An 18,090-nucleotide genomic window follows, 5' to 3' on the forward strand; every position below is an offset into this window, starting at 1 on the left:
AAGAATTAACAGTGTAATCCTTGAGAAGCACTTGGCACCTGATCCGTGGTAAGTGACCCTTGTGAGCAAAATCAACACTCAATGGACCAGAACAAATGTATGCACAACTGCCTTAAAGCAAAAGCTCTCAACCTGGACTGTACCTGAAATCACGGGGGAGCTTGTAAAACTCCATGTACCCAGGCTGCACCTCAAACCAATAAAATCAGAATCTCTGAGGGTGAGGCTCAGGCATTAGCAGCATAAAATTTCCCCAGGTGATTCTAACACGAGAAAACCCTGGGAAAGCAGTTTAGTTTCAAATTGGCCAGAGGAGCCTAACCAGAGAGTATAAGATACATAAAGAATGTGTCTGTCAGAAGGCACAGAAAAGGAGCAGTACAGAGCCTGCCCTGGCAGTGACAACCCGGCCATGTCTGGAGCAGAGGACCTGGCCCAAAGCCAGCACATAACTAGCCCTGGGGGCACATTGGCCTTGCAGATGGAGGCACCGGGCCCTATCAAACCTATCTCATGACCAACTGCTGATTCTGATTCACAGCTCCATGGTCATGGGGAAAAAATGAGCCAATCAGTTACATCTCTTGTGTAAATGTACTAGCTGGTATTCTGATAATAATTGCTTTTGCTTGACAGTTACTGTAAATGAGGATTGACCTTCAGTTGCTACTTTGGTAAATTTAGATCTTCCCTGAAAGACAATCTCCCCTGGCGAGCTGCTGAATCCGGTTTCTGACTTGGGCCTCTCCCTTGGACTGTGGTGAATGCGCCAAGAAACCTTCGTGGGGTGTCCTATAGACAGTCAGGCTCTCCTGACACAACCCACACCAGCCCCCCCGTGGACTTCACATCTACCTTCGAGAGCAGACTCATCGTGAGCGAATTCCCACCTCCATTCCCTCCCCCCCATAGTTTTTCCTTGGCCAGCTGCCCCTTATAAATCTTTAGAGCTTCCCACTCTGCAGGGCACATTAGGTTGTTTACACCAGGTGTGCACGCCCTGCCATCCTGATCCCTGAGCTCCAGTCTGTCATGACCCTGTGCCCTCCCTCAAACAGGCTGTCCCCATCCACTCATGCCTCCGCCCATGTGCTTCCCTCCTTCTTTCCTCTGGTTCCTTCCTCTTTCCCCTTCCCCCCTCTTCCTCGGGTGATGCCTCATTCATCTTCTAAAACCCAACTCAGATGTCACCCCGCCCCCACTTTCTCTGCTCATAGCTTTGCTCTCCCTGCTCCCTTAGTACTTTAGTACATGTGCTGCTGAAGTGCACACTCCCTGAGTACTTTTTTTTTTTTTTAAATATATCTTTATTGGTTTCAGAGAGAGGAAAGGAAAGGGAGATAGAAACATCAATGATGAGAGTCATTGATCGGCTGCATCCTGCACGCCCCCGACTGGGGATTGAACCCAAAACCCTGGCATGTGCCCTGACCGGGAATCGAACCCCGATCGCCTGGATCCTAGGTCGATGCTCAACCGCTGAGCCACGCCCGGCCAGGCCCTGAGTACTTTAAACAAAACTCTGCTGCGGAGGCTCCCACACTGAACTCTAGTCCATCATCTACACCTCAGTTCATTCCCCATCACAGAACCCGAGCTCCCTGGGACAAGAACTGTTGGCCTTGGCCTTAGAGGCCTGGTGCCCAGCATGGTGTCATGCCCGTTATGGGTGCTGAAATACATCTCTGTGGAAATCTGAAAAAAACAGTAACAGTTATTATAGTCAAGTAAGTCTTAGCCTTGTAAAAACCATTTCATATACAGTCTCCCCTTTGACTACCTCAAAAAAGAAGATCGGCCCAGCTGGGCGTGGCTCAGCGGTTGAGCGTCGACCTAGGGTCCAGGCGATCAGGGTTCGATTCCCGGTGAGGGCACATGCCCGGGTTGCGGGCTGCAGCCGATTCATGACTCTCTCATCATTGATGTTTCTCTCTCTCTCTCTCCCTCTCCCTTCCTCTCTCTGAAATCAATAAAGATATGTTTAAAAAAAAAAAAAATCGAAGAAAGTCCAAAGATCCTGAGTGAAAAATCACCCTGGCTGCACGGGGTAAGCCAGGACGCGGGGCCAAAGGGCAACACTGACAAGCTGAGCCCAGGCAGTTCCTCTCCAATGAAACCCGCGCGGCTGGAACCACTACCAGCCAAGGCTGTAGGATGAGGATGAGACAGACGGGTAATCAGGTCTGTAAATCAGTCCCCACGCTTGGCTTTCCCTGAGACAGGCAGGAGAGGCCCAGAGCCTGGGCAGACCTGAGAGGACAGGGTGTGGGAGGGCTACAAGCTCAGGCTGGGCATGGGACCCCAAAATGCTATAGAATTTGTCTTGTATATGGGGAAGGGTGTTTCAGAGGCAGAAAATCACTGAGTCAATGTTTTCCTCATTCTGCAACGTGGTACAGTGGTTTATAGTGTGGCTTCTGGAGCCAGATTCTGGGGTTTGGACCTGACAAGTGTGACTTTGGGCAACTTAATTTAACTTTTCTGGGTCTCACTTTCATCACCTATAAAATGGCGACAGTAATAAAAATCTATATCAGAATTTTTATGAGGATTAGGTGAGTTAATCTGTGTAATTTTCCAAGGTTAGTTCTTGGAGTATAGTAGGTACTCAATGAATGCTAGGCTAGCTATTATTTAATATTCTGTTAACCAGCATCTACTGGGTGTTTCAATTACTACATAACAACCCCCCTGAAAACAGTGGCTTAAAACATCAAACCATTTTATTTGCTCATTTTTCTGTAGCTGGCCTCAGTTGGGCAGATCTTCTCCTGGAGCTGCCTAGAATCACTCTCTTGGCTGCAGATATCTGGCAGAGAGACGAGGGCTGGATGGTCTACGATGGACTCACTTGTCTGGCAGCTGGGGCTGGCTGTCAGACAGGCGACAGGCCACGTGCTACAGCAATGTGTCTGCAGCAGGCCGGCCTGGACCTCTCCTCTTTGTGGTCCAGGACCCCAGCGGTAGCCCAAAGAGGACAAGGCCTGCTGGACGAATGCTTTTCAAGCCTCTGCTTGTATCACGCCTGCTAATGTCCCATTTGCCAAGGCACAAGATCAGGCCCAGATTCAAAGGATGGAGATATAAGTTTCTCTTCTTGATGGGAAGAGAGGCAAAGTCACATTGCAAAGGGACCCTTGTCAGCAACGGGAGGAACCATCACAGCGTCCTAAACAATCGACCACACTGGCACAGAGCTCAGTTCTGGAAGCTGGAAGGGGTACTTTCTTGGCTCTCAGGGCTCAGGATAACACAACAAGGACTAAGTCAGATGCACGACAGCTGTACTGCGAGGTTTGAACTTGCTAAGTGCCCTAAGATAAGGATGATTAAGCGCTAGGGGAGCACAGAACAGAGTGATCCTTTTTTTTTCCTTTTTTTAAAAATATATCTTTATTGATTTCAGAGAGAGGAAAGGAGAGGGAGAGAGAGAGATAGAAACATCAATGATGAGAGAGTCATTGATTGGCTGCAGCCCACAACCCGGGCATGTGCCCTGACCAGGAATCGAACCCTGATCGCCTGGATCCTAGGTCGACGCTCAACCGCTGAGCCACGCCCGGCCGGGCCAGAGTGATCCTTTATAGCTCACAGTGGGTAAGCCAGAGGTTGGGAAATCTTGATTAGCTTGGCTTTGTAGTATGTTTACAATCTGGACATGTGGAGATGGGGAAAATGACATTCCAGGTGGAAGAAAGAGCAAAGTTAGGCAAACCAAGACATGTTTGGGAAACCCACGCCCATTAGTATATCTGGAATGAGGGGCCCAGGAAGGGGAGGTGCAAGACATAAGGCTGGAATGATAACCTGGGGTTTGGCTGTGGGTAAGTTTGAGTTTGAACTTTATTCTGTACGCAATATCCACTGGATATTATTCAGGTGATACGTGAAAAAAACCTGTATTGTAAGCGGCTCCTTTGCCAATAGTCTGTAGGATGGCTTGTGTTGGGGAGTGAGAAGGGGAGTAGGAGATCATTAGGTAATGAAGGGACTAGCAGGTCAAGGCGTAGGGATTGACAAAGGGCAGTAAGAGCAGAAAATCAAACAAGAGTCCGAATCTGAGGAGGAGGCATCAAGGATGGCTCAGTGCCTGTGGGATGGCAGGGAAGGAGATGTGTTTACAAAGCAGAAGTCTGGAGGAAGTACAGGTCTGGAAGGAACTTGCAAACTTGGGCACTGTATGGACGCCTAGGTGGTATTCAAGTGCCATCTAACATCATGCTGACTGTGGGAGGGTGAAGAGAAGATGGAGAGTAGAGCTTGCTGGAGCAGAGCTGAACACAGAGAGCGCAAGTGTTTCAAGGCCGTTATCTGATAAATGTTGCAGATATGGCCAAAAGGTTAAGGAAAAAGAGGGATGAGAAAAGGTCAATCAGAAGTTTCGACAGTGAGACGGTCACAGTGACCTCCCAGGAGAGCAGAGGAGGCTGATGTTGCAGAGGGCTGAGGAGAGCAACAGGCGTCCTTCTCTCTGGAATTCAAGGTTGGAGAGATCCCCTGGACTTACCTGATTCCAGGCTGCCCTCTTCAAACCTACTAAAGGGAAGAAAATCTTTGAAATCTTAAGAATAAAGCAAACACTGACTCTCCTTTCTACCCCAAAGGAGGGAGGCATGCTAGACTCTCCTTGCCTGTCTCCCCTTCTCTCCTACTGGCTGGCTGGAGGTCAGGCACTGTCAGGACTCTCATCCTGGGAGACAAGCGTTGGCGGACAGACTGCTGTTTACTTCCTAGCAGAGCTCTGCTGTGTTTTCATAGCTCAGAATAGTTCCTTGGCCCTCTCCAGGCCTGCAGGGGGTGGGGGTGGGGTGGAGAAACCTCTGTTTGTTTTCATGACAATTCTGGGCCTCACCTCTTCCTCTTTCTCTGCATCATGGTCCTCATTTGGGAACTCTCAGAAGGGGTAAGTTGTGGGTTAAGAGGGTCCAAGGCTACTAATTTCCTAATTATGTCCCCCAACTGGGCTCCAGAAGAGGGAAGGACAATAACTGACTGTACAACATGGACATTTTGGTTGGGATAAAAATTCCACAGCTATTAAAGAAAGAGTTGATTAAAGGACTGCAGGGCAGGGCTTGGGGAGGGAAAAGGGGGGGAAGAGAGGGTGGAAAGGATGACCCTCTCCTCAGTCTGGATCTCAGCTGGATGCGAGGCTCTACATAGGGAGCTGACTTCTGACTGGGAATTGTGGGGGGCTACTCTGACTCTGGGTACACCTCAGGTCTCAGCTGGGTTCTGGCAGCACCAGTGTTTGGAAGGTGCCCAGAGGTGGGAGGAAGAACTAACTTCGCTGAATGGTCTTTTGAACCTTTTGAACTTTTTAAAACCATGTGAATACATTGCTTTTGAAAATATTTTAATTAAAAAAATATGAACACTGCCCGGCCAGGCGTGGCTCAGCGGTTGAGCATTGACCTGGGATCCAGGAGATCGCGGTTCGATTCCCGGTCAGGGCACGTGCCTGGGTTGCGGGCTCCATCCCCAGTCAGGGGTGTGCAGGAGGCAGCCGATCAATGACTCTCTCATCATTGATGTTTCTCTCTCTCTGAAATCAATAAAGATATATTTTTAAAATGTACATATATATATATATATATATATATATATATATATATATATATATATATGTGAACATATCTTTTCCTTCTGGCAATAATGAATCATTTACTTCTGTTAGGTCACTAACAGTCAGGCACCACCTCATTGGAGCTACTTTCAGAGGAACACCCCAGAGTCAGAAAATGTTAGAACTGAAAGGAGGGTGAGAGTCACCAAGTCTCATTCTATGGTTGACAAAAGTAAAATCCAAAGAACTCTAGTGACTTGGCCAAGATCACACAGCTCTTTATCTTCCTATTTATTCTTTCTCTTTTTACCTTAAAATTTCTAGTGATGGCAGTGGGGGAGAAGTCTCATGGGCTGCCTGATGGAAGCTTGAGGATGTTTTCTGAGGGTCTTCTAAGGAAAAACATGCCCAGCTTTTACCCCCTCTCCCTCACCTCCAGTCCGCTCCTCGTTCCACACCCAACCAGGCTGATCTATGACTGAGCGATTGATGACATATTCCCACCCTTTTTTCTTTAGTTGGTCCCAATTCTTTCAAAGAATCTGTGAGATGAAGCAAGGGGGGACAGTGGGTTGGGGCTAGATTCTTAGCTCACACTTCCCATCCTTCCTCAGACAGCCCCTCTTTGTTTCTGGGGTACAGATCAAGGAGAAGCGGGAAGTCAGCTTTTTCCAAATAGTCTCAACCATCATTTCAGAGGCTGCTTCCTTTGACTTTGCCTCTGTTGTGCACCATCAACAAAGCTGAACTCCTGGCAGGAAGGGCTGAACTTGATGCAAGAAGGTTGCCTAGGTGCTGGGGTGGTTTGGCACCACCAAAGGATTGATTGCGAGTTGGAGAATTGTCACCATCTGGTCATGAGGGTACTGGTTGGCCATTTGGGGAAACAGGATATTCCTTGTGTTGGGGGGGCACAACAGCTTCTTTGTGGGGGGTGGAGGTGGCATTAAAGAAGATGGGGGAGAGGAAGAGGGTCAGTCTGTGTGTCCCATAAAGGTTCCAATGATTCACTTAGTTTTGGTAGAAGGCAGACACTGGGATGGCAGGAGAAAGTGAGCAGGGAGTTCTTAACTGTTTACAATGAAACAAATGTCCTCTGGTGTTTTTCTGTGGACAAAATGTGCAGCCCATCCTGAGACAGACAACATGCTCCCCCCACGTGGTCAGTAAGTGCACAGATCAAGGTTCTGAAGCTGAACTTTCTCACCACGCAAGAGATAAGTCAGCCATTTTCACTGCTGACAATGATTAACCCGTCTCTCCCTTCACCTGCTTTCCCCAACATGGTTTTGTAAAAAATGAACAGGGTCACTCACTCACTTAAAAAAGGTGACAGCAGTTGATCTAGCCAATTTCTCTTGTCTACCCCTAAATACCTGCCCCACTGATCAAATGTTGGGGGGGAGACACCAAAAAAGAAATAAATAAAATAAAAAACTGTACATCTTGCAGTTTGGGCTGTAACCCTTCGAAGAAATCTCCCCCACTGCTCAGATGAAGCCTTGGCTTGAAGCTGGGTTTTGCATCCTTGATGCAATGTGCAGACAAAACCCATTCTAATGATCGTAGCTGAGCAAAAAGGCAGCTCCTCTCTCAGTAGAACCCAGAGCCCCAGCCAGAATAGAGGATTTGGCTGCAGGGGAAGTCAGAATTTCTTTTTGGCAATAAAAGCAATTTTTGGATGAGGTGTGTTGTAAATTATGACTCCTTCCCCTCTTTGCTCCCCTGTTAGCAAATAAACTTGTCTGAGTGAATGAGTCAGCCTTGCTCTAGGAGGAGACGGTGCCAGGGCACAGGAACCAGCTGCACTTATTTAGCAGCAGACCAGACTGTACTTTCTGGCACCTTCCTTCATGTTCTTCCCAAACCAAGATCCCAAGCCTCTGGGTTTCTGTTTGTGGAGAAAATGCAGGAGGAGTGCCCAACTAGTGATTCTGTGGAGCCCATCTAACTTTCCATCTTCATTGCTTCCCAGACTCTGCTGGTCGTTTTCCCAGAGGCCGTCAGTAAGCCCTGAGTCATCTCAGCCTGGTACAAAATAATAGGGAGCTCACTGATATTTGTACATATGGGTTCAGTTTCCATCGAAGGATCCCCCGATTGACATAGTGACTTGTGTGAATATCTAACCTCCCTGCCCCACTTGAGTGTCAAGGTCCCAGAGGACAACCAACATTTAACTTTGAATTCCTCGTAGAGCCAGGCATGGGGCTTAGCTCAGGAAATGTTTGTTGAATTTAACTGGAGAACTTCTTGAAAGGGAAGATGACAGGAGTTAGAAGGAGATGATGGAATCCCTTCTCATCGACACCTCCAGCAATTCAAGTGCTTCACCCACATTATATCGAACATCCGCAAGTGCTTTGAGCATCTGAGGGCTCCACAGTTTCTCTCTTCAGTCAGCTTTCTAGGAGGCTCAGGTCTTTTGGGGCCCCCTTTCTTTCTGCACATGATAAAAATTGGCTGGAGACAGCAGGAAGGGGCTAGGAGGTAGAAAGGTAGAGACTAGCAAATAGTCTCATGCTGATATCCAATTGCTCTGTCCAAGAGGGTCCCCCTGTCAGGCAGGCTGCCTGCCAGAGGGACTCCTCTGCCCTGTGCAGATATGAGTTCCACTGACTCCTTATCAACACAAGCATTCTCCCTGAGGTTCCACCACAAGATAGGGCTCTCCGCTGGGCCCCCCATGTGCTGAGGGAACCCTGCCTGACTCAGAGATTCTGGCTCCTAGCAGCTCTGCGAAGAACCAGATAGTGGCCTTTGAATATTTTGTCAGAGGATCTGCCCTATTTGCCCTCGACTCACCTCACCTCATAGAAACTTTAGTCCCCGGGGATCACAACAGTAGTTACTCAATACTTTCGAGGAAGGCTTATCTGGGTGGCAGGAAGAAACTATCTCTTCTAGGGGGGCCCACTAGCAATCATGTCAGTTCAGAGCACCCTTTCTCACAACACTGCCAATCCCTGCTTTATTTGCAGCCCACCCACAGCCACCACCATTACCTCCCCGGGCGAGGCCTGGAGGGGTTGGGCTGCTTGGACCAGCAGCGACAATGTGGTCAAGGGCAGCTGGAGTCTGCTTGAGCTGGGCGGGAGCTCATGGGGGTGGGGATGAGACGCCAGGCCATATTTCCTGGGTGATGCTTTAATCACTTTGCAGCATGGGATGTTGGGAAATTCAGGTGGATATTTTAAAGTTTTATTCCCACTAGCTCTTACCGTTGAAAAATACATCAGCTCACAGCCTGATTCAGCCTCTGCTTCCTTCAGAGCCCTTTGGTCTCTGCGCTGCCGCAGGTGATTTCTGCCTGTATAGGTGAGGAGGCAGCATTGCTTCTCATGCCTGGGCATTTGTTACTTTTATTTATTCCTTGGCTATATCCATGGCTATAATAAAAATGTATTGACTTCCTGATCAATATAAATATCTCCAAGTACAAATGAAAGACCAAACTTCAGAAGCCCTTTCCAGAGTCCCCAGACACCAATTTGTTGGTATTTTTATTTAGAATTAGATAGTAATCATATTGTTTTTGCATGAACATACATTCATTTTATTGCTTAAACTTGTGCGTTAAACTCTAAAGGTTCTAACTCTAAGGGCATTAAATTAATTAATTACTTAATCAGTGCATTCAAAGATGATTGTTTTCTGGCCCTGAGCTACGGAGCCATATGGGAAGAGGGATTGAGCTCCCAAACCAGAGGCATTTCCCAGACCCTAATGCAGTTAAGAAAGGCCCAGCAAGGTGACAGTACCCAGTACAAGAGAATTTACTATCTTCTAAATTAATAACTTAAAACTTGAATCGCTAGGGCACCAAGACTTTTCTTTGTCCTCAAATACATGCAGTTGCAGACTTAGGAAATCAGGCATCTTTGCAAGAACCGTGGCGATTTAGACTCTGTCCTGTGTCTGGCTGGGTTTCAGAGCCAGGAGGGCAGCCCCTGGCACTATCAAGCGGCATGCCAAAGTTAATAATTGGCCCTGCAGAGTCCATGGCCGATCAGGCTGTTTTTGTGTGCCTGGTTTTCTATTTTACGTAAATCACCCTGAACATGTTTGCATCAACCTACTGATGATGCACCTTTGATCAATAGATTTTAGACAAAAGTGGTTTCTGAGTCCAAAGATCAGGGCTGGGTTGACCTGCAGACTGGTTACAGGGCGTATAAAACAGGCAAGACGCAAGCTGATAGCAGAGCTATCGCCACCAAGTCTGCAAGGGCTCGGCTGACGGCTCCCTGGGGGGCCAGGGAGGGGGCACGGAGGAAAGCATGGATGCCCTCCATGACTTCGGGATCCGGTCAACACGCTACCTCCAGGTGAATTACCAGGACGCCCAGGACTGGTTCCTCCTGGTCTCCGCGATCGCGGACCTCAGGAACGCCTACTATGTCCTGTTCCCCATCTGGTTCCACATTCGAGAAGCCGTGGGCATCCAGCTGCTCTGGGTAGCCGTGATTGGAGACTGGCTCAACCTCATCTTCAAGTGGTGAGTAAGAGCCAGACAGAGAGGAGACTGGCAAGGAAAGAGGCTGGCATTCTTTCTGGAAATGTCTGTCCACTGGAAGTTGCCTTCTCCATGCTCTTCAGGAAGCCACTTGTTACTCCCCTCCTGACTTTCCATCAGCTACATAAAGAGAGAAGATGGAGAAAAACCCGGTCAGTGAGTGGAAGATACAGGAAAGGCTGTTTCGTATGGATGGAAGGCCGGCTGGATTTAGTGAAAATCTGGATGATAGGCTATAAGCCAAGAAACAGTTTTGCTACTTGGCAGCAGAATAGGGAACATAAAGGTAGATGTACGAAAGAAGAAAAATGATGTATGAAAAAAGGAAACATAAATAATTTTAAAACCTGTTGTGTGGGGTAGTGAGAAGGGATCCAGAGGACTGGGCTCCATCCAGGCTTTGTTCAGCCACCTACCAGCTGCATGTCCTGGGCAAGTGATAGCAACTCTCTGAGCTTCTGTTTTATAATCTGTAAACTTAGGTTATCTCTGGGACCTTAATAATAATTCTAGTTAACAGTTATTGAACATTTAGTATGTGCCAGGCCATGTGCTAAGTGTTTTTCTGGAGGCAGTTACTGTATTACAGATGAAGAGACTGCATCTAGACCAGCGTGGGTAGTAAATGTCAGAGGCAGGATTTAAACTCAGGCAGGCTGGCTTCCCCTGTCTGGCTCTGAAGAACCATGTTATACCCAGTGCTGACAAACTGACTCTTGGGTGGGGTAGAGCGAGAACCCTGATTTTAACATTTGCCTATTTCTACTATTTACATATCCCCATTATGGCCACTTTCAAGCTACTGATGGGTTCAACTTGCAAAAATCCTGAATATTTTACAATTGTTAGCCAGTACCAGCTGACTTTAGCACATTACTGGTTTGGCTTCTGTTTCCTTATCTGGAAAATAAAGAGTTGGACCAGCTGCCCTCTAACAACATTATCACCCCTAAAGCTATCTATGACTACTATCAGATGATTCTTACATCTTTTTCAGTTCTAATATCCTCTGACCATAAACAATAAAAGTCCTTTAGAACAGAAAAAAATTCTCGGACTCAGAAGCCCAAGACATATTGATGGGATTCTGAAATTCCTGTTGAAAAATCTATTAAGTTTTGTCTGTAACATCCCCTATTCAACAGCATGACCCTAAAAATGAAAAGATAAATGGTTATTCCAAACATCGGACCTCAATTAAAGAATGATGGCTTTTCTCTGAATTGATCAAGGTGAGAATTAGTGGCTGTCCCTGATTTTGGTGAATGATTAATCACTATTCCACCACCACAGTGAAAAGGAGGCATGCAGCCTGATCTCTGACACCTGTTTCCACAATGAAAGACATATCTAGTCTTTTTAAAAGGGAAGTGGTTTGGCCCTGACTGGTGTAACTCAGGTGGTTGGAGTGTCGTCCTGTGCACCGAAGGATCACCAGTTCGATCCCAGGTTGGGGTGCCTAAGTAAAGGAGGCAACCGATCCATGTTTCTCTCTCTCTCAAATCTTTTTTTTTTTTTAAAGGGAGCATATCCTCAGGTAAGGATTAAGAAAAAATAAACAAAATAAAAGGGAAGTGGTTTGTCCGAGATACCCTATTAAATGGTTTGTCTGAGATATCCTGTTTCACAGCAGAGAGGATACAGAGCAAGCACCTAAAGCTATGTATGTCCTTACGGCAAGTTATTCTGAGGCCTAAAGAAAGAGAAGAGCCACCTGGTAGGATACGCAAGTTCAAGTTGCAAACTGTAGCTCCACATGTATCTTTCCAGGGCAAATTCTTCTTGGGGTTTAAAAAAGTCACATAGCTGGCCATGAATATGGATTTTTGGATCTTGGGTTTATTTACTTATGTTTGAATAAATAATACATTCAAGTAGTTCAAAATGCAAAAATTATATAAAGGATGTACCATAAAAGTCTCCTTCCCCCGCCTCTTCCCAGCCACCCAGTCCCCCTTCTTGGTGGTGGCCAATCTGCTTGGATCTTCTGAAGCTACTCTCTCTTCTGAAAGGTGTGGGCTTCTGGCAAAAGGGTTCCTTCAGTAACTCCAGACCCCGGTCCCGCTTTTCCACAGGATTCTCTTTGGGCAGCGCCCATACTGGTGGGTCCTGGACACCGACTACTACAGCAATACCTCCGCGCCACTGATAAAGCAGTTCCCAGTCACCTGCGAGACTGGACCAGGTAAGAGTCCCACCCTCTGTAGAGACAGAAGCTGGGTGGACTGCTCGCTGTGGACGCCTATTAACATTCGTTGTGGGTGAAGCTGTCTTTGAGGGGACATGAAGAGAGCCATTCCTTCGAGCTCTTTCTCATGGTCTTCAATTTGATACAATTCCGTGTTGACTTCAAGAAGGCCTCCCTGAATCTCATCTTGCTGCTACTTTGGAAATCTGCCCAATGTCTCCAGAACTTTAATTGCTGATCCAGAGAGGCAAGCACCCTCACGGGCAAAGGGCTCATGAGAGTTTGTGTGCTATGGCCCTTTGTCCAGGGAAGGTTAAGCCCTAGAGGCCTGAGGCCCTCACTGTCCCCAGTGGCCTGGCCTGGCAGCTGTGTCCTCCCGAGCTGACCGTCCAAGCCCACACCCTGCCTGTATTTTGCTAGTTACAGCCGTACTGGTATTGTTCAATCAAATGACAGGTTTTGTTTTTCAGTAGGTAATCGGAATATCCAACCCCTTTGCTCACCTTAGGTCTTGCTCACTGTTAGGAAGGGTGCTGGCATCCCTTCCTCAGGGACCCTATCCCTGACCCCCAAACTAGGGCATGGCTCATAGTTATTGGTTCTCACAACCCTTTGTTCACTTCAGACCACATTCATTCATTCAGGTGTTATTTACTGAGCACCTACTGTGTGCCAGACACTGTTCTAGGAACTTGGAATACCTTGGTGAGTAAAACAAAGACCTCTGCTCTCGTGGAGCTGATATTTTAATGGTGTGTGTGTGCGCATGCGCGCACATGCAATATACAAAATCCTAACGCACAAGTAAAATATGTAGAATATTAGAAGATGATCATTTAGAAGAGGAAGGGGGAGGAAGTGAAGGGTAGGAGGAGGAGAATAGACAAGGCTTTGCCTATGGGGTTTCCTGGAAAGCACACTCAGAGGGAGATGAGCATACAGGAGTTCAGCTACTGTCAGGAGCAACATTATGGAAGGAAGACAGAAGCCACCTGGGCAGAAGTGTAGTTGTGACTCAGCCTCAGCCAACTCCACAGGGAGCTCTGCAGCTGGGGATGGCCCTTCAGAGTTGCCTGAATTGGGTCAGGAGGACCAGGTCCTTATACTCCAATATAGACCAGTGATTGGGCACAGGCTACCCCCAGGGAGAGGGTAACCCTGATCAAGGTGGCTCTCTTCAGCCCAAGGCAATGCCCAGAGAAGGCTGAGAGCTAAGGCCCATCTGTGACCACACTCTCAATAGCTGGACAAATAAGTCCTCTATCCAGAAGGGAATCTGGTTGGAGGTTGGCACATCTCAGGACCCTCTACATCTTGGAGTAAAGGGATCAGGAATGGGAACCAGTTGCAGAATTAAGTAGTGTGGTCACAGTAGGACTCAGAGAAGGTGAGATTTGAGCAAAAACTTGAAGGAGGCAAGGGAATTAGCCAATAAATTCTGGAGGAAGAGTTGTCTAACCAGAAAGACTAACAATGCCCAGTCCCTGAGGTGGGAGCATGTTTAAAGGAAAGCAATGAGGCTAACTTGAGTGGAGCAGACGGTGCAAGAAGAGAGTGAAAGAGAGGAAATGGAGAACAAATCAGTTTGTAATTATACATCCAGTGCTCTGATTCTTTGTGTAATCTCTAGACTGTATATAAGAGCTGGGTCTTCTCCGGTTTTGCTCACCACTGCACTCCCAGAGCCTAGCACAGTGCAGGGCATGTAATAGGAGCTCGATAGATACTTGTTAAATAGGTGACTAAATGGATAAGTGAGTGGATGGCAGGATGGGTGGATGAATGGAAGGATGGATGGATGGATGGATGGATGGATGGATGGATGGACTGACAGACAGATGGACAGATGGCACCCACTAGCATTATCCCAGATGGCAACTTCAACCTTTAGGTCATTCATTCATCTCTTCCCTGCCCTTTAGGGAGCCCCTCTGGCCATGCCATGGGTACGGCAGGTGTATACTATGTGATGGTCACATCCGCCCTCTCTATCTTTCGGGGAAAGAAAAAGCCGACCTACAGGTTTCGGTAAGAACTCAGCGCTGGGGCGTGGGTAGTGGAGAGCAGGGGGTGGGTTTCTCTGTAGCTGATACGCCCCTTGCCCCCCTCACATGCCCCGGCCCGTCCTACACTTTGGGTTCGCACTGATAAGCGTTGTGGCGTGTCTGCTGAGGGCGAAGATTAAAGTCACAGACTGTTAGGGCTGGAAGAGACCCACAAGCGCGCACCCTAGTTGTACAGATAGGGAAACAAGCCCTAACATGGTAAAGGGGCTTCTCGGGATCACGTAGTTTGGTAGTGGCAAGATTTATATAAAGACCCATTTCTGTACCAACCGTAGAGTCATCCCATCCAGGTTAAAATACACAGAGAAACATGACATTCCTACTACAGGGAATCCTAGGTATGCAGCTTCTGTGCAAATCAACTTCTCTGGGCATTGCCTTGGGCATTAATTTACAAACATTCCCTGGTGTCACCCAAGTTTGCCAGGCTTCAACCCTGCTGCTGAAGCACTTCTCCCGCTGAAGGACCTGTGTCTGGGCTCTGTTATGGCTGTCCCTTCTGTTGCAGGTGTCTGAACGTCATTTTGTGGCTGGGATTCTGGGCTGTGCAGCTGAACGTCTGTCTGTCACGAATCTACCTTGCTGCCCATTTCCCCCATCAGGTTGTGGCTGGAGTCTTGTCAGGTATCAGCTGTTCTGGCTCCCTCCCTGCCTCCGTCCCCCGTGTGTCCCATTTCTCCCCATTTCTCCCTAATCAGGACACAATCCCGGCATGCCAGCCATGTTCTGTAGTTACCAATGCTGTTAGCATTTTAGTGGGTTGAAAGTCAAGCGTGGACAATTTGAAATGATTAATTTCTATGAGAGTGCCCAGATCTACACAATGAAGTGTGTTCCAGAAAAGTTGCATTACACCAAAGTACTTAACCAATAAATTAGCCTGAAATCTCTCAGCTTTTAACATTCTTTATTTCTTACTGATCTTCAATTGGGAGTGGCTTCTAGTTTAATTTTAAGGGAATCTACCAAATTTAACAAATTAACACAGTGTCCTAAGAAAGCTCTTTATTTGAATTCATTTGCAAACCTTAATAGATACTCACAGTTGGTCTTTTTTATAGGTTCAGAGTTTCGAATATTTGCATTTTCTTAGATCCAGTTAGTAAGGAGCAGAAAAGATTCAGGTTAAGTGTAGAAAGAACTTCTTGACTTTGTGGGAGGCAATAGAATATAAAATCTTAGGGAAATTGTGAATTTTCCTCCTGGAGATCTGTAAGAGCAGAAAACAGTGCTGAAACGAGAGAGAATGATTTCATGGCAGCTACAAAAGTGACACAGCACTCAGTACTGGGTTCCATGCTTGAGAAGGAGATTGGAAGGTATGTTACATGTAAGACTACCTTCAAATGTGTTAAAGAGGCTCTAGATTTACAACTTAACTCCTGCAGGAAGAACTGAGATCAACAGATGGCATTAGAGGGGGACAGACTTCATTTAGCTCAGCAAAAGAAAGGACGTTTTAATAATCTAACCCATTCATGCCCGGCTGGTGTGGCTCTGCAGTTGAGCATCGACTCTTGAACCAAGAGGTCACTGGTTCGATTCCTGGTCAGGGCACATGCCCCGGTTGCAGGCTTTGTCCCCAGTAGGGGGCGTGCAGGAGGCAGCCGATCCATGTTTCTATGTCTATTCTTCTCCATTCCTCTCTTTCTAAAATCAATTAAAAAAAATTTTTTTAAATAATCAAATCCATTCAGAGATGAAATGGGCTGCCCAAGTGGGAGTGAGCTCTCCACCTCTGACGGTATTCAACTAGAGACATGAGGACCCCCGACAGGAAACATGCAGGCGGTAGGAGGATGTATGTGACATGACTCTTGCATCTGAAAGAGTCTATGGCTGAGGAAAGGCTGGAATCACATTCGGAAATAAACCAGGTGGCCCTCTAATCTAGCATCTGTGATTTAATGGGTGACAGATGACATGTCACCCAACCCACCTCTAGCTGAAGGCCTAGAGTCACTCCTGTTTCTCACCATCATTCTTCCTTCCTCCCAGGCATTGCTGTTGCTGAAACTTTCCGCCACATCCAGGGCATCTACCACGCCAGTCTCAAGAAATATTTCTTCATTACTTTCTTCCTGTTCAGCTTTGCCATTGGATTCTACCTGCTGCTGAAGGCGCTAGGTGTAGACCTCTTGTGGACTCTGGAGAAAGCCAAGAGGTGGTGTGAGCGGCCAGAGTGGGTCCACATTGACACCACGCCCTTTGCCAGCCTCCTGAAGAACCTGGGGACCCTCTTCGGCCTGGGGCTGGCTCTCAACTCCAGCATGTACAGGGAGGGCTGCAAGGGTCAGCTGAGCAAGCGGTTCCCGTTCCGCCTCAGCTGCATCGCGGCCTCCCTGGTCCTCCTGCACCTCTTTGACTCTTTGAAACCCCCCTCCCAAATCGAGCTGGTCTTCTACGCCCTGTCCTTCTGCAAGAGCGCCGCAGTGCCCCTGGCATCTGTCAGTCTCATCCCTTACTGCCTCGCCCGGGGCCTGGGCCAGCAAGGCAAGAAGTCTTTGTAAGGAATGGGGAGCCTTCGGGATTTAAAGCCAATGACCGTGCCAAGGACTGAGGGCAACCGGCGTCTTCTGCCAGCCCGCTTTGAGGCCAGAAGTGCCAGAGTCAGCTTGGGTGACCCCTGTCCTCCTCTGCAGTTCCGACTGGATTGGGGGGTGTTTTCTGGAAAGCTAACACGGGTATTGGAGAAAGCCTTGTCTGTTAGAAGGTGGGTAGCTCTGGGCTTTGTCCTGAAGACTTACTTGTTCTATCAGATGTACGAAAGGGAGACTTCGAGGTAGGGAACCCCACCTGAGAATGTTCTCCCCGTGCTCGTTCCTACCCAGAAGAGGAGATAGGGAAGTGGATTTGGCAGGGAAAGGAGGGTGGATTAAAGAGGATTTTTTAGTATCTTGACCATCACGCAAATTATGTCCAACAACACCTAACTGGCTTGGATTGTACTTACACCTTTAGGAAGGAGACTCTCAATAGTGGGGGGCCAGCCTAAGGTGTAATCAGCAGGTGGTTAGTGGGCCGATTCTGCATCTTGTGTTTTTCTATCATATATCCGTGGTCGTTGTATTTACTAGGATTTCTGCATGGCTGCAGCGACCTGGATTTGTACTAAGTCAGAGCATTCAGGCACAGTCAGCTTCTTCTCTGTCACCCTAGATCTCCCTCCCTTATTAGCTCAGCTCTGCTTTCCCCAGAAATTTCCACTGGCTCCACACCCGCCCTGCTGGATGCTCAGACGCTGAAAGGTGACTCTGTGCTGGTGCTTTTGTTATGTTTCAGTTAAGCTCTGGAATCTTGGGCAAAAAGAGGGCAAGGAGAGGCAACGATTCCCCTCTCCAGAAGGTCACTCCAATGTTACTTTTGATTCCTGAGGGTGCACTAGCCAGTTGGGCTCAGTGGTTAGAGCGTTGGTCTTTGAACTGAAGGGTCTTGGGTTCGATTCCGGTCAAGGGTATGTACCTGGATTCCTGAGGGTAACCATGACTCCTTTCTCTATCCCAAGCCAACCAAGAGCACATTCTGGGAGGGAAAGCCTCCTTGCCTGTTCTCCAGTCTCAGCTGATTTGCAGAATATGTTCTAAAAAAAAAACATGCTGAAGCCTATTTATTTGAGAGACCTTGTTTTTGCTACTAATTATGTAGTTCACCATATATTATCATTCACACCAACCTTCCTGGTCATGACATCTTTGAAAAGAAAAGTATATATGTGCAGTATTTTATTAAAACAGCATTTTATTTAAGAATGAAG

At 47.5% G+C, this 18,090-nt stretch overlaps 1 protein-coding gene across 1 annotated transcript; it reads left to right on the forward strand.

Annotated features, from left to right (window-relative positions):
• The first annotated feature begins 9,109 nt into the window (after nt 1-9,109).
• On the forward strand, nt 9,110-17,237 carry G6PC1 (glucose-6-phosphatase catalytic subunit 1). The gene is made up of 5 exons (XM_081115768.1): nt 9,110-10,064; nt 12,158-12,267; nt 14,193-14,298; nt 14,845-14,960; nt 16,335-17,237. Exons 1-5 carry the CDS (start codon nt 9,847-9,849, stop codon nt 16,844-16,846), a joined length of 1,062 nt encoding a protein of 353 aa, XP_080971894.1. The 5' UTR covers nt 9,110-9,846; the 3' UTR covers nt 16,847-17,237.
• The last annotated feature ends 853 nt before the right edge of the window (nt 17,238-18,090 follow it).

Source organism: Miniopterus schreibersii (genome assembly GCF_964146895.1).
Source record: "Miniopterus schreibersii genome assembly, chromosome: 16".
In the NCBI taxonomy this organism is placed as follows: Eukaryota; Metazoa; Chordata; class Mammalia; order Chiroptera; family Miniopteridae; genus Miniopterus; species Miniopterus schreibersii.